Source organism: Amblyomma mixtum, chromosome 3 (genome assembly GCF_055824585.1).
Source record: "Amblyomma mixtum isolate Tamu chromosome 3, ASM5582458v1, whole genome shotgun sequence".
Lineage (NCBI taxonomy): Eukaryota > Metazoa > Arthropoda > Arachnida > Ixodida > Ixodidae > Amblyomma > Amblyomma mixtum.
Genome location: NC_143014.1, coordinates 381,286,898 through 381,303,201, shown reverse-complemented (window position 1 = coordinate 381,303,201; position 16,304 = coordinate 381,286,898). Strand labels below are relative to the sequence as shown.

Genomic DNA, 16,304 nt, shown 5'->3' with positions numbered 1-16,304 from the left:
GCAGCTTAGGGGTAATGCCTGTCTGCTGATGCACTGCTTCTTTTGTCATTTAATGCAATTAATGGGGCTTGTGCTTGCAACCATAAATATTGGACAGCTCTGCCCTGTGTATAATTTGAGCAGACGCTTGCTCCTGTAGAGCGACAGGATTAGGCCTATTTCATTCCTTTCATAGTTTTGGTCACATTGCTTTTCTTGGTATGATTTTGCTACTTTGTGCAAAGAGAAACAGTCTCCAGTTAAAAATGCCGTCACTTCAAAACGGCTGGTTGGTTGGTTTATGGGGATTAACGTCCCAGAGCGACTAAGGCAATGAGAGACGCTGTAGTGAAGGGCTCCGGAAATTTCGACCACCTGGGGTTCTTTAACATGCACTGACATCGCACAGTACACGGGCCTCCAGAATTTCACCTCCAAAGAAATTCCAGCCGCCGCGGCCGGGATCGAACCCGCATCATTTGGGTCAGCAGCCAAGCACCATAACCACTGAGCCACCGCGGCGGCCTCACTTCAAAACGAGTTGGATAACTGCTTAGGTGTCTACTCATCAGTATCTGTTGCCAACTACTCATATGAGACATCATGCCAGCTGCATGAATTGACTGGTTGCATTTTGTGCTTTCTCCGCACCTTGACATTGGCACATGCAGAACACGCAAGCAGTGTCCATCGTTCATTGCATTTGATGAGCTAATTTGTTAGTGCCACATTTGGCATGCATGGAGTTTATTTCACCGGCAGCTTGTCTGCATGAAAACATACATCTGTAATGGACTTAACTAAGCTGTGTAATACTGTTTTACTGTGTGCACATGAATTGCGGTTTGTTATGTGCCCTGGTTGACACCTCTGCTGTTAGTAATGTACACATGAAAGGGAGGTTCTCACTCTTTCATATGTCAACTCATAAATGGCAAGTTGGATTAAAGACACTTTTTTTCCCATTGTGCTTGTTCTCTTTATTAATATTGAGGGTATCTATACCCCCTGTACTCCTCAGAGGGAAAATTCTCTAATTGCATTCACAACGCAGCTTGGCAGCCCTGTGCGGTTGTGTCGGCCAAGCTTGTGGTGCACCCATCTCGCAAACTGTCGATATGCAGCATTCCTGTGCCGGCTGAAAATGGGAAAACATGATAGAACACGTGTAGCAGCATGGTATGACTGCAGTTCTGAAGACACTGTCTCCGCTGTGTAATTTTGATTCCACTGCTGCCGTGTTAGATCCGCCAGTGTCTTAGCACAGGTGGATGTAAAAAAAAATTATAATTTAACTTGTCATGTACTCAGCTGCTTTGTTCTGATCAGTCATATCGCCCTGATATTGTTGTAGCACGGAAACCACGCGGTACGCTGTCATGCAATTGGGAGTCAGTACGGGCGCATCACGAATGCCAAAAAATACCCGTGGCTGTGGCACATTGGAACCATGCGTGGCATCGACCACTTACCAGTCTGTGTTGCCTCAGCGAACGTCATGGTAGCCAGCTTGATTGGAATCACTTTGCTACGGGCATCCATCGGGCGGCAGGCTTGTCGGCGGGTCGAACCTGAAGTGGTTCTGCAGGCTCGCATCGGCAGGGAATATATCCATCCGTATATCGTCGACGTTGCTCGACGATGGCGAGGACGGCCACAAAGAAATCTGGGACGACGAAGGCATGGTAAGAGCGGGCGCATGTGTTGTTGTATCGCGTGCGTGTTTTTCAGAGCAGACGGAAACGTATGCTGTCGCGTCACAAATTTTTCAGCTGATGTGATTGCTAGCTTGTCGCTCGTGCACGTTGATGACATCGCCAACGTCGCTCTCCAGTTCGTGCTGCTAATATTGGAAAGCAAAACTGACAGCGACAAATCGCTGTGTATTAAATTATTTGTAGTGCGCTGGAAGTTTTTATGTCCTGTTCCATGATGACCGGGTAACTAGGCATCCACCAAAGCCATAAAACCGAAACGCAAAATGTGGTGTCTCTACTCCTTTAACTGATCTACTCGATTTGCAAGTCTATTGAAATGATTGCAAAGGCTCACGGGGGGGGTCTTATTCCCCCCATGCTGGCTGCTGTGGTGGTGGCAGTAGAAATTTGTGGTGTGAAATTGTGGTGTGGCAGTAGAAATTTTGCTCTCTTCCGTCCTAAATCCAAAAACACATTTGCCATAATGGATACTGTGCACTTTCCTATGTCCATTGTCTGGACAGCGGGTGCCTGCATTAACAAGGCCTGAATACCAACACTGTCAAGTGTGGTCTCCAGAAATATTGTCTATAATTTGCGTAGTCCATATTAATGGGGGTCATATTAACGGGGCACAACATAAGCACTGTATATAGTAGCATTTCAGGTGCTACATACTTGGTTTCAGCCATTTGCTGTTCTCAAGCGGTTCATGTAGACAATGCTTGTAAGGGCCATTGTGTCCGTCATGCTTGTTGCAGAAGTGGTTCAGCAGGCTTCTCCACATACTAATAACAAGCTCTTCATCAACTTTTGCTGCTCCAGCTACCCAGTAAAGATGGTTGGTAATTAACTGGATCCATGCTGCCAGAACTGCATGCTTACAGCTGGCAGCAAGCAGCTTCTTCTTGAGACCTACATTGAATGAGGAAAGAAATGTTACAAACAGGCCTATCAAGGTGGGGGGAAAATATGGTTCCTTGCCTTTAGCAACATGCCAGACATCGAACCAGTGCTTGATGTCTGGCCGGCTAATCCTGCAGTACCGCCTGATGGCAGGGTGGCGGTCTAAGAAAAAAAAATTAAGTTTAGCGACCGGGCTCGTTGCAAATGTTAAGAGCACAGTTAAATACTGAGCAATTCGTGATGATGGTGCAAAAGTCTCATCAAAAACATTCATATAAAAGTGGAGAATTGGGCCAGTTGATACATATTGGGAAGAATAAAACTAACAGAGACACACAGTAAGAAACGCCTTTCCTTACTGCGCCTGTGTCCTTTCTGCTGGTTTTATTCTTGTTAGTGTGTACTATCTGGGACAAAAGTAACTGATCTCCACTTTAAATTCCACACCACAAGTTCACTGGTCTTGATACTAGGAGTGCGTCAGGTGATGCCCACATGCAGTGCTACACAGTTTGGAACTTGGAGGGAGTTCAGTTGCTTTTGTCCCTGATAGTACCAACTGGCCATGCTCTCCATTGTACTGAATCATGCTTGTTCCATGGGCAACCTTCTTCATATGCAACCTTCCAAAAATGAAAGCACCATATGCATAAGTGTCATCGCCATCATAATGTGCAAAGCTAGTGTAAAACCTAGTGTAAAACCTAACCTAAACTTTAGTGTAAAACCTAAAGCTAGTGTAAAGCTAGTGTAGTGTAAGAAAAATGAAGGCACCATATGCATAAGTGTCATCACCATCATAATGTGCAAAGCTAGTGTAAAACAAGCGTCTTCTTGTGGTCCTCACTGTGTCTATGTCCTTTCCACTGGTTTTATTCATGCCATCATTCTGGCCAGTAATCTGGTTTTGGTATTTTAGCACTTGGTGACAGTACATCATGGAAAATTGCAACCAACAAGTTGTTAGTAGTGTTAATGTTGCTAGAGTAAAGATAGCAATGAGTGTGTTTATTATATGTAATGAGTGTAGGCAACAATGCAGCACTGTGCATTCGCATTATCTTATGTGATATGTGACATGCATCCAAGTGCAAGAACAAGGAATGCTACCTGTAGTCATTGAACAAATGCTTATTCCCATATCTTCCAGTGCAGCCAAGCACTTAAGGAGCCCTTGCTTCTCCACTGATACACTGTTTGGTACCTCTGGCGACTGCACAAGTAAACAGTAAGCGTATTATAAAAATGGTGACAAAATAATCATTCCAGATGCTCCAGGCTTACCTCACCAACTTGAACTTGTGCAGTGTGCAATATGGTCCAGTCTGCACAGCCAGCACTGTAACCTGGCGAGTCGCACCGGCCATCTCCTGCCAGGTCTACTTGCATGCCCACTAGGCCACTGGCAAGTTGCGCTTGCTTTTGCTGAAAAAGCTGCAAAGAAGAACATGTACAGTTTAGGTAATACAATACAAAGCTCACAGTGATGTATTTGCAGTAAATGCGCATTAACACAAGGCATCCTTCCTTCTTGTGTTTCTTGAAATACTTCATTAACTTCGGATTTTTCTGTCAGCACATTTACTGAACAAGATAACAGAGTGGAAAAATGCTGATGACTTCAATACTAGCACATGCAGTTGGTCTCTAAAAGCATAACCCATGACAACATAAGTGCCGGGTCAGTGGCACTGCACTGCAGGCACTGGTGCAGTACTTATGTTGCTTTGCAATGTAGTTATCCAGTTTTCATTATGGCCGCATGCGCCATCAAGCTTTAGGCATGACTGATACATACACATACATTCCGAGTATTACAGAATCATCACTGGCAAACCTCATTTGTAGCAGGAAGCAAGTGTGCCCGTTGGTAGTTACAGTATGTCCTCTCTGTGATGCCTTGCACCCCGATGGATTGCAGGAACCGAACTGTTGAAGCCAGCACCGAGCCAGAAAACAAGATGCCTGCAGCCTTGCCTGCAACCAGTGGTTGGCTTCTCCAGAGGAAAATGTGCTGCAGTGGGCAATTCCCCTTGACAGTGAGAAGGCTGCCCACCGTGCTCATGTCAGTAGTTCTTGTTTTTCCACACAGTGTGCAGGTGTCAAGCAGCTGTCACAGGCAGTATTTCGTTCCTTGTGAAGGGGAACATCAGCCAGCGACTGGCCTGCTTCTTCTTGGTGGTCACTGGAAATGAAGGGCAGTGACATCAGCAGTCAGTGCTGTGTGATCTTTAATGATTTGTACCGATAAGTGATGGCAGTAAATGTTCAGCTCATGATGTATTGGCTGTAAAAAGGTGTGTTAAATAAAGCTGCTATCAAAGTACACAGTACCAATGCAGTTTTTTTTTTATCTGTGGGAAAAGAAAAAGTACCCTTGCAAATAACTGCACACTAGGGATGTGCGAGTAATATTTTTTACAAAACCGAATCGAACATTCTTAGAAACATTCTCAACTTCTGGAGATATTTGCTCTAAATAATACAGCTAATTGCTTGATGCTGTAACTTATAAAGTTTCAGCTGTAGCTACGAATATACTACCCATATACTACGAATACATTACGAATATACTATGGATATACTACCACCACATCTCAGTAGATGAGAGGGGCATGAGGTGCATATGAGCCATAGTCTGCGAGATTGGGCATCAAATCAGGCTTTGCCAAGCACATTGGAGCATTGCCACATCATCCAATATTCTAAGCCAAGTGTGAGAATTACGAATGCTACCACACAAATGAAGTACATTGCACTGCGGATCCTGTCTTTGAAGAAAGCTAGAAAGCGCCTTACTCAAACTTTGTGGTATTATTCGTGTAGCTGCATAGAATTATTCTAAAACTCAAGAACGCAGTTGATTAGGTTGAAACAACTGAGCATCTACTGTATGATTCACTTGACAAAATAGAACATTTTGAATACTCGCATGCCCCTACTGGACATATATTCCATGTATCATCCGGCTAGTTTTGATAAGTCTGACCAACTACAGTTGCAGTGGAATGCACAATTTCTTGGCTGTCTGCAGCTGAGGCTTTAAATTTTAAGCAATGAGATACGGGGAAAACTAATGCTATCAATACCTGTAGAAGCTATCAATCAATACCCTTCCTAAGGAAAGTTGTATCAATACCCTTCATAGTGAAGGGTATTTTTAGCAATACTGAAGTTTACATGAATTATTTTGCATGCTTTTAGATTTAGCTACTCCAGGCGTGAAGTGTACATTACAAAAATTTCAAAAAGGAAGAGTTGTGAACCAGCTGAAAAGAAATTACACAAATCTACTGAAAACAGATAATACTGGTGTGGTTATAAAATATGCACACACAAAATATTGATTTCTTTCTCATGCCCAGGTTTATTAATGACCATTGAGACGAAACACAATAAGTCAGAATTCAATGCCATATTAACATGGCAAGCAAAAGACTGACACAATGAGGGTTGAACCTGACGTCTGTGTGTCACATACTCTTGGCATATGTTGATAAGTTTCCTCTTGATGTGCCAGTGCAAACCATACGCCTTGCATCATCCATGAGGCAAAATGAACTTCTTTAAAGCACTGCTGTCTTAACAGCTCCAGAAATATTCACACCTCTCTAGGAAGAGCCACAGCATCTGAATCGCTTGCTGCAGGCTCAACACATTGCTGCATGAAAGCACATCAAGAAATGATATACTTGTTCTACTAGGTTGCATAATTTTTGCTTCAGCAATAATGTCTTATGTGGTATTGTAGAAAGCTGTTCAGTTATGCCTCATGCATGCATACTTGTCCCATATGTGCAGCTCGCCCAATCCTATTTTTGTTTCCTTTTTGCACTATGCATTTCAAAGCGCAACAGGTACAAATAGCAGGGCTAACAAGTGGGTCTGCCGACATCGCGGAGCGAAGTGGAAAATCCGTGCTGGGAGAACTCTCATATGGACCGCCGCGGTGGCTCAGTGGATGCTCGGCTGCTCGGCACCGGCCCCGGCGGTCGCATTCCGATAGAAGCGAAATGCGAAAGGCCCGTGCATTGTGCGATGTCAGTACCCCAGCAGGGGCCGTATTACGGAACTGTCAAATCAAAAACTTGTCAAAAACGCGTCAAAAACTCGTCAAAAAGCCCCGCCGTAGTCGCGCACCTATTGGTCGGCTGTGTTAGGCGGCCATGTTGCTTTCTTGCGTCATGGGTGGCTGGCGTTTACGTCACGGACATGACAGAAGTGGTGACGTTGCACGCCTAATTATGCAGGCGCATTTTGACGATTTTTTAAATCGGAACTGCTGAGAGTCTGGAGAGGCAAGCAAAACCGGACCGTCCCAACCAACGAGGACCTAAAACTCAACGTCTACCTAGATGGGACGCCCATACCCGAAAAGACAACAATAAGAATTTTGGGCATGTGGGTTCAATCCAACCAGCGCAGTACTCACACTTTTACCCTACTGAAAGCAACAACGCTACAAGTCGCACGCATGATCACCCGCATCACCAACAGGCGACATGGCATGCGTGAAGAAGACACACTAAAACTAGTCAGAAGCCTAGTAGTTAGTCGAATCACGTACAGCCTACCCTACCAGTGCCTCAACAAAAATGAAATACAACAAGCGGATGCCCTGCTACGCAAAGCGTATAAGACAGCGCTCCGACTACCACGCAACACGTCTACAGAAAAACTCATGTCCCTGGGATTACACAACACCTTTGAGGAGCTACGAGAGGCGCAGCTTGAGTCGCAAAAACTCAGGCTGTTGCAAACAACGACAGGAAGAGCGCTCTTGCAGAGGCTCGGATACCGCGAGCAGATGCGAGAAATGTCGAGGACGGCAACGATCCCCGACGAGCTTCGCAAGACCCTCAAGGTAGCGCCAATACCAAAAAACATGGATCCCAACCTCCATCGAGGCAGAAGAGAAGCAAGGGCCGAATTCATCGAGAAAACATACGCTCCTCAAGCCACGACCGTGTATACAGACGCGTCTTGGAGAGGAGGAGATACCAAAATCGCTGTAGCGGCGGTGGTCGATTCGTCTTTACGCGAAATGACCAGCGCGTCTCTCCGAGGCTGCACAGCTGCAGAGTCCGAGGAAGTAGCCGTTGCTCTAGCGGTGGCAGAGGGCTATAGAACCGGGCGGTCACTAACAATACTTACGGACTCTCAAACAGCCTGCCGAAATTACATGAATGGCAGGATAGGTCGTCACGCGCTCCGTATACTCCTCGCAGCGAGTGACAGAATTAAAAACCGGGAAGAACAAAACGACAAGATCCTACACAAAATTGTGTGGGTACCGGGGCACACGGGGGTTGCAGGGAACCGAGAGGCCGACAGGATAGCTCGAGGATACGTTACTTTCCGAGCTTCCGACGAGACCGCGGAACTCGCGCCAGCACCCAGGGAATACTCGGCCATACTACAAAATTATAGAGGCAGAAGAATGCGATATCCCCCACCGCACAAATCTCTCAGCAGAGAGGAAGCTGTCACTTGGAGACAATTACAAATAGGCTCTTTCCCAAACCTACATATACTAAACAAAATGCACCCTACGATATACACGAACAAATGTCCCTGGTGCGACGAAAAACCTACACTATACCACATCACATGGGCCTGCGAAAACATAGACGTGGTCCCCAAAATACAAAACCCGAGTGCGGAGCAGTGGGAGACTCTGCTGTCCAGCGAACGCTGCGAAGACCAACAAGGTCTGGTACGGCGAGCTCAACGGGCGGCAGTGGCGAGCGGAGCCCTGGACTGAGGGCAACCGACCACTGATTAGAGGCGGACGACTTCGACAGAGAAGGCTTCTGGGGGTAGAACCAAGACGTCTCTGAAGAAGCCCCCAAACCGCAGGAAAAACCATTACTGTAAATAAAGTTTTCCCTTCCTTCCTTGACGGCTTCGAGGCGGTCAAAATTGGACCGTTCGTTTTTGACAGAAAATGGCGGCAGCGGCGTCGTATGTGGCTGAGGCGGCTGCGGCGACGCGAGCAACGGCGAAGGAGGGCGCACGAAGACGCGTTTGACTTGCCGGACGAGCTGTTCCGACGCCTTTTTCGACTGGAGAGGCAGACTGCGGTGTGGCTATGCGACGAACTCGCCGATGAATTTGGAGGTTTGCGTGCGAATGCGCTGTCGGTGCAGCGGCGGGTGCTGTGTGCACGGCGGTTATTTGCGACCGGCGGCTTTCATGCAAGCTTCGGCAGCCGACGACACCTCTGTGCCACAGCTACATACAAATAAAACATGCTTATGCTGGCAAAGAACTTTATTTTCACCTGCAAATCGCACTTCGTGGCCGTCTTCTGTTTACCGGTCGAGGAAAAAGAAACAGACGACCACACATCACATACAACGCTTCACGCTTTGACACTTTTTTCATCGATCGTAAGGGCCGAACAACACAGACCTTAACAAGTTGGCTTCGTCAATTTTTCCGCACTTAGAACAACCGCACAGTACCTTGATTTTCGTCGCCACGTAAGAAAACAGTATCAAGGCGTGGAACAGCTGTTCACGTGCAAAGCGGCTTGTTGACGTTGACGTTACCTGAACATCGAGAGAACAAACTCCGCAGAACTGCGCATGCGCGCCCAGAGAGTAGGTGGAAAGGAGGACGGTTGGCGGATGTGACGCCAGAGAGTTTTTCGGTTGTCTGTTTTTGCGGCATGTAACTCTCAAACCCAGACGCCTAAAATTATGCCGAGGCCGAGGATGGCGCGCGTTTCAGAGAACGGGCGAACTCGTGTGTGCGCCAGCGCCTCGTTGCGCTATTTGCGCTTTCGTTTCTCTCTCGTGAATCGGCCCGCTGCTGTTTTGGTAGATGCGAGCTCGGTGAATTTTGCTCTCAGTTCATGGTTTAGGCAGTCCTACCTTCAACCTTTTCCAGACTGAGGTGAGCGCTGTCAAAATAATTCATTGTGCACGCGCGATGTTGTTTCGTACTTGCCCGCCAACTAGATAAAAGTGTTCGTCGTCCCTCTGTCACCGCCTTGTGGCTTGTTGAAAGAGCTGCTGCACGACTGCGCAAGTGTGTGACGGTCTCGATTATTAATGCAGCGTCTTCTGATGTAAATTTCGCGACATCGTGCGGGTGAAGGCGCGCGAGGAGACCGCGGAGTGGCGTCGATGAGGTCGTTTTTTCGCACTTGAAAGGACTGTTGCATGCTTGCTACTGTGCTCCTATCGATTGTCGGCTGCCTCTAACGAAGGTTTGTCTTTTTCAAGATTCATCTCCTTCGCTCATGGCCTCTGTACAATTTGGCCGCAGCTGTTATTTCTGTGTGTGCCAGCGTAAACGCGCTGGACTGTGGGATTTTACTGCCTTCCTCGCAGCTTCAGCAGATGGGGTACGTGACTTGCGCTGTCAAAGCGTCGGGATTCCCGACAGGTAGGTGGCGTTTACCTGTGCGGACCAGTTGTATGTTTTCCTTCCTTTTTCACGCCGTGCTGCAATGCAGGAGATCAGCTTCTTTGTGATACTTCCGAAGAGCGAAAGAAGGGGTTGCTGGCCAGCGGGTAGCCTAAATATGAGCGGCTTAGTGTGAAAAAAAAAAACTGGCGTACCTCGGAGTGCCACGAACCTTCTGTACAGCATGAGACTGCAGCAATGCATTCATTGTGCTTATCCGCTCAGGCCCGTCACTGCCAAGTAACTCGTGTAAGGCGACGGATGCCGCAAGGAATACGTGACTTCATTAGCCTTCAGCTAGCACTAGGTCGATGCCCATGGAAATATTTATCGTTTTACAACCGAAATAACTGCATTGGTGTAATTCTTTGCGTTTGTTTAAACATTTGGGATGGCTGTCCCTACCATAGTTTCCCAACACTTGTTCTGTGTGCTCCAATGCATTCGAGGAAGCTATGGGAAAGATTTCCAGAAAAAAATTAATGCATTCATAAGTAACAGGCAGTGCGTGCCTTTAAGCCGCTGCCAAGGGCACCGAGAGGGTATTCAGACAAACCAAAGATGACGCTGAGCCAGCATGTCTTTTGGAGGAGAGCTTTGCAGCCGCTGTGTGGACTTCATGTGGCTGTCAAGGGACAAGGCAGCAGCTGCTATAACCACTTTCCAGCGCAGTTCCATGCAAGCAGCATGTGCAGCACTTACCGTATCAGTGAATCCACTACACTGTTTCGTTTGTTGTGATTAATTGTTTTGGAAATGCACATCTAGTGCATTTACGAAACAATTAATTCGTGAAAGCACGAGCTGATGGGCGAGTTGGTTGTACATGATATGATTGAAACAGCGCAAGGCCGAAGGCCAAAAAAAAGAGAGCAGAGGAAAGGAGGAAAAGGACAACACAGCGCTGAACTAGCAACTGACATTTATTTGGCACGCTGCGCGTATAAATACATTCAGGCACCAAAATAGAAAACAACGCATAGAGCAATTCATGCACCAGGATCCCTGCAAGCAAACACAAACTAAGAAGTGCGATTCAGGAAGCGAAGTTCTTTTTGTGATAAAGACACTGATGCAGCACTTACACATGTATCACCATACTTCTTGATATTCGAAGCCTCGATAATTTCCCGGCAAAGCTGGTCTTTGTTCCTTGCAACAACTCGGCAAAAATTAAACTGTGGGGTGCAATCACATTCACGGCAATGCATGCTAAGGTTACGAGACTCTTTGTTATCTACATTGTTGCGGTGCTGCCTGAGCCTATCATTTAAGCACTGTCCAGTCTGGCCAATATAAAACCTATTACAAGTGAGAGGAATGGAATACACGACATTTTTTTGACACTTCACAAATTTGCATTCATGATTTTTGGGGCAATCGGGGGAAGTTTTCCCTGGGTTGTTGACACGCGTACACAAGCTTGATAACTTAACGGGGGCCGAAAAAACAACATCCACTCCGACTCTTTTACCAACACTTTTCAAATTATGTGATATCTTGTGGATATAGGGAATGGCTGCTACTCGCTTACTTGTTTGACGATCAGAACTGGCGGAGCATTTCAGTTTCTTCAACAAAACTTCGGCCACAGAAGAAAGCACGTGAAGCGGATAGCCACTAGCAGAAAGCCTCTCTACCTGGTTACTAAAGCTGCGTTCGGTTAAATGTAGACAGGATTTTGTAAGTGCACTTCTGAAGCTTGACATGACAATTCCTCTTTTAACAAGCTTCGAGTGCGCGGAACTGTAAGGTAGCAACGGTTTATTGGCCCTAGGCTCGAAGGACCAGCACACACTGCAAGGTGAAAACTTCAGGCTCAAGTCTAGAAATCTAATTGTGTCCTCTACAGGAACTTCATGAGTTACGTCCAAAGGGGCAAGAACAGCGGAAAATACACCACAAACTTTGGACACTTCCCTACTAAAAGCTTCGCGGTCACAAGTCAGTAAAACAAGATAGTCATCCACAAAGCGACGAACTGCCGCAACAGCTGTGCCATTTAATTCGTGTCTGTATCATCCAGCAGCTACCAATGTCGTTACTTTGTTTTTCTGCTGCAGCAGGAGCCCTCACTTGCTTTACTCAGTTCTGGGAACGAGTTTGTTGAATTCATCTGTGCAAACTGGCCGTGTTTGTAGCATTACTCTGATCTGCAGCGTGCGCCTTTCCTTATTTGCAGATCCTTCCACCAGCTGGATTCTACCTTGACCTCATTACCACAGTGAGCTGAGATTGGTATGGCGTAATGCATACTTTCGCTGTTTCCACAGGTTCAGAGCGTGCTCCTGGTTAAGTTTTAAAAAGTTTGAATTTTTGAAAGCATGCCCGCAATGTATTTACTTTTATTGTGGAGTGTGTATTTTGGCACCTCTGCATTTATGGTACGCTGTTGTTTGAAAAGTTATTCTGAGCACTTTCAGCTACATGATTTGCAGAGAGAGAAGTTGGAGAAACACCAATGCACCTATGTAATTTGCCTACGGAATGAAAGCAGCAGATTTAGATGTGTACAAGTCTGTACTAGATTCATAAGCAGACAGTGTGCCATATAAACAAGCTAGCTTCGGACTCCTTTCAAAGCGGGGGTTTTGAAAATGGGCTCCTTGGAGTACTTTTTTGGTTCCCGAGATCAGTCTCCTTTCTCTTCCCCTTGGCCACTTTATTTTGGGGCTGATTAATAGTATGGCTACTGATAGCAGGATATTTCACTGTTCATCCAGTTGTTACAAATAGCATTTGGGTATTTTTGTCCATGTTAGGTAGGAAGGTGTGAAGTCGGGACACAGGGTTCCGCAGCAACTTGAGGACCCTTGTTCCACAGGCATGACCCTTGTTCAGTATGAGCACTTTTACAACTGATGGGTGCCTACAGAAGTGACAATCTTTTTTTTCTTTTCCTGCGACCCTGCTCGCGTTTATGACCTGTGTTATCGAGTCAAACACTGGCACGAATAAGAAAGAAATGTTAATGCGGTATGTGGCTGGGCTAAGTAACATGAGATCCTCTATTTATAATGTTCTCATCAAACAAGGGAAAGCGATAGAAAAACAAAAAATCTTGTTTGAGCAAATTTCCGGGCCAAAGTCTCACTAATGGCACATAACGCATTGAAAACATGTAAACAATTAAAAAGAAAATGTTGTATGTCGGCAGAAAAAGCGCATTTGATCTTACCTGAAGTGTAACAGCATGAAGTGACATTCGTCGCGACGTACTGTAGAATGACAACGGCGATTGCCTACCGTTGCCACTGGTACACCCGTGTGAAGCGAAACTTGGCAGCAGAGCGGCGCGTTCAGCAGTGTTGCTTGGTTGTGGCTGCTTCAGTGACCTTGTGTTATCAGACACCTGCACTAGTACACTGCACAGTGGTGCCTAATTACATTTCTGAGGTGCTATAAAATGTAATAAGTGAGAGGTGCAGCCTATACTCCCTTCAATTTTCCACAGCTCCTACCAAACTTTCAGTGAATTGTGTATGCATGTTGGCAGCTTGTTCGCTTAAACCATGCTGAAAACACACTCTTCTTGCAAAATACGTATCATTGCTGGGCTTGCCGAAGTGAATTGTGGATGCAGCTACCGAGAACAGTGAACTATTGTCTTTATTAAATGCTGGAATCCATGCCTTTTGATCCAAAGGGGTTCGGGAATGGCGAATGACCCGACAAACAATGCAGGTTCAACAAAAAAGGTGCCTTTATTATGGCAACGTAAAACAAAGCACAACATAAACGCCCGCGCCTGCGCGAGTTCGAAAAATGAAGCGCCTAGGCTAGGCAATGGTAACCCGTTCGAATAGGCATAAAGAAATTGGGCATAAGCGCCCGAGCACACACTTATGTATGACACAATCGGGCAAGCACTCCCGCCGTCAGTAGTCCTCTCCCCGCGAAAAAGCCCCTGACCTTCCCGGGCTATGGCCGCCTCTGTGCCTGTTCCACATCTCTGCCTTTCTCGTGCCGCTTGATGCAACGCGGCTATTTTTAGTGCACTCTATACGTAAGAAGGCGAATGCATTATCGTGCATCCGACAGGGGCATGCTCCCGACTGCTGGAGCCCATAACTGGCGCACATGCGTGCGCTAGCGCAAGCAGATGTGATAAAAACTAGTCACATTTGTACCCGCAACACCTTTTTCTGTTGGCTACTTTGACGAGCCATTTTTTTTTTCGGGTAATGGGCGATAGATAGATACAGAGAGGGCGGAAAGGCACGGATGTTAACCCACATGCTACAAGTTCTACAAGCGTTTTCGGGCCTTTTGCAGGGAGAGTTTGTTGATCAGATGTTCAACATTGACCCGCCTCAGAATCTCCGTCTCCACGCTTAGCAGCGAGAAATCGCTCAGGCGGCTGTCAGTCATCGTTGATCAAAGCCTGTTCTTGATGAGTTCTAGCTTGCTGAATGATCGTTCGCCTGTGCAGTTCGTAACCATCAAGCACAAAAAAAGTCTAATAGCGACGTGAACATCCGGAAAGGAACCTTCAAGCTTTTCTCGAATTAGAAGTTTCAGCATGTCTGTCGCAGAAGAACAGCCTTCGTTGCTCGCAAATTAAATAAACTGCTCACGCTTATCGGGAAATGTGCCGGCCAGATCAGAAGGATACTTTGTGACGAGCCCATTGCCTTAGGCTGCCGCTGTGCTGGGGAAAAGCTCTTTCAATCCGCAATAACAGCAAATTGCAAGCAGACTTCGGTGTAAGCGAGCTGTGAGCGCATGCAGGAGGTTGTTGATCATGACGAAGAAAGTCTCACAGCGAAATTTAGCTGAAGGATCTTGCGTCTCTGGTGTGCTTGTACATTCAGTGCTGTCGTGTCGTGTCGACCGTTTTGGTTTTCTCTGGGTGCTTGCCTTGTATGAAGCATTGTTTGATGCTTCCTTCACACAATGATTTCATCAGGCTGACAGCAGCATTCAATGAGAGCGTTGGGCTTTGAAGTGCCTTGCTGGTGGCGTCGAAATGTTGCAAAACTCTATCCCAAAACTCGGCCATCAGTGCAGTTTCCAACGTTGTCATTGCCTTCAGCAAGCACTTTGCCTTGTGCTTCGTTCCTCCTCTCTCATCTTGACCTTCGGATAGTTGCATCAAGGGGGCTATGATTTGTTTAGAGCCGGCCACGAGAGCCCTCGTTGCATCTGCTAGAGCTGACCACCGCGTGTCTGAGACTTGCTTTGGGATTACCGCTGTCGCGTTTTGTTTCAGGTGGGTCTTGAGCACAGCCCAGCGATGAGTAGATGCAGCAAAGAAAACGTATACACGCTGTAAAAACCTGAAAAAACTAATGGCTTGCACACAAGGGTCTACAGCATGTGCCCCGACCAGGTTTAGTGAGTGGGCAGCGCAAGGGATAAAATTAGCTTGAGGGTTGATTTTTTTCAATTGCGCCTGCATGCTGGAGTACTTGCCAGCCATGTTGCTTGCATTGTCACCAGTTGAAGAGGTGAGATAGGTATTCCTCACCTTCATTAAAATAGACCTGGCCGGTATCACCACAGACCTAGCAGAGCCTGTTGAAGTCACTGAGCCATCTGTGTAGACATGTATGCGGTGTTTATGGTTAAAATGCAGATGATGCAGTGTCAGTTGTTTGAGAGCAGGCAATGATACACCAGATTTCTTAGTAATTCCCGGAATAGAGAGGTGTACCCGAGGTTCATAGACTCCATATGGGTGAGCATGGTCTTGAAGCATGGGTGAACTGCGAAGGAAGATAGGCACAATGAGCTTGGATTACTTTTGCCAATGCAGTATGTGGTCTGAGCATTGGAAGAGCTTCAAGATGACTCGAAACTCGTGTGACGTGACGAATGTGTGTTCTCATGGTTTCAACAGCAATGTATGAAGTAACGGGATGCCCCCCAGCGACAAAAATTGTGCCTGCTGTTGAGGCACATTTAGGTAGTCCAAGGCAGATTTGTAGAGCTCGCGCTTCAACACTATGAAGTGTCTGAATGTTTGTCTTTCTAATATTGCTTAAAATGGGAAAGGTATGCCGCATATATCCCAGGGACAGCGAACGGTATAGTAGAAGCATCGAGTGCACAGATGTGCCCCAGGGCTTTCCCCCGAGGAAGGAGAGAATATGAACAATCGCTGTCAGTCTCTTTGGCATGAGGTAGAGATGGGGACTCCACGAGAGGTTCCTATCGATAATAGTGCCAACAAAGCGGTGACTTCTCTCATAGGGAATGGCGTTGCCATTAATATATATGGGGTAACTTGTCATTTTTTTTTCGTGTGAATGCCACGAGGGAACAGTTCTCTGTCAAAATATTTAGGCCCTGCTGACGAAGGTA

The 16,304-nt window shown here is 46.5% G+C and overlaps 1 protein-coding gene and 1 long non-coding RNA gene across 4 annotated transcripts in view; both read right to left on the bottom strand.

Moving 5' to 3' along the window:
- Positions 1-1,023: 1,023 nt before the first annotated feature.
- On the bottom strand, positions 1,024-2,551 carry LOC149357009 (uncharacterized). The gene is made up of 3 exons (XR_016291768.1): positions 2,355-2,551; positions 1,452-1,645; positions 1,024-1,117 (listed from the first exon to the last, which is right to left on the bottom strand). It is a non-coding gene; the product is annotated as an uncharacterized LOC149357009 (long non-coding RNA).
- A 30-nt stretch (positions 2,552-2,581) lies between these two features.
- The window catches only part of LOC149357007 (uncharacterized), a 48,917-nt gene continuing 35,194 nt past the window's right edge, over positions 2,582-16,304 (bottom strand). The window contains exons 1-4 of one of the 3 annotated variants that reach the window (XM_089584406.1): positions 8,997-9,126; positions 4,420-4,767; positions 3,867-4,016; positions 2,582-2,744 (exon numbers count right to left, since the gene is read on the bottom strand). In XM_089584406.1, coding sequence (XP_089440532.1) covers positions 2,631-2,744; positions 3,867-4,016; positions 4,420-4,647 — 492 coding nt within the window. In that variant the 5' untranslated portion in view covers positions 4,648-4,767; positions 8,997-9,126 and the 3' untranslated portion in view covers positions 2,582-2,630. Of the gene's footprint in view, positions 2,745-3,866; positions 4,017-4,419; positions 4,768-8,996; positions 9,127-16,304 lie in introns of those variants that run through there. The other 2 variants (XM_089584408.1, XM_089584407.1) reach the window with 2 other exon arrangements.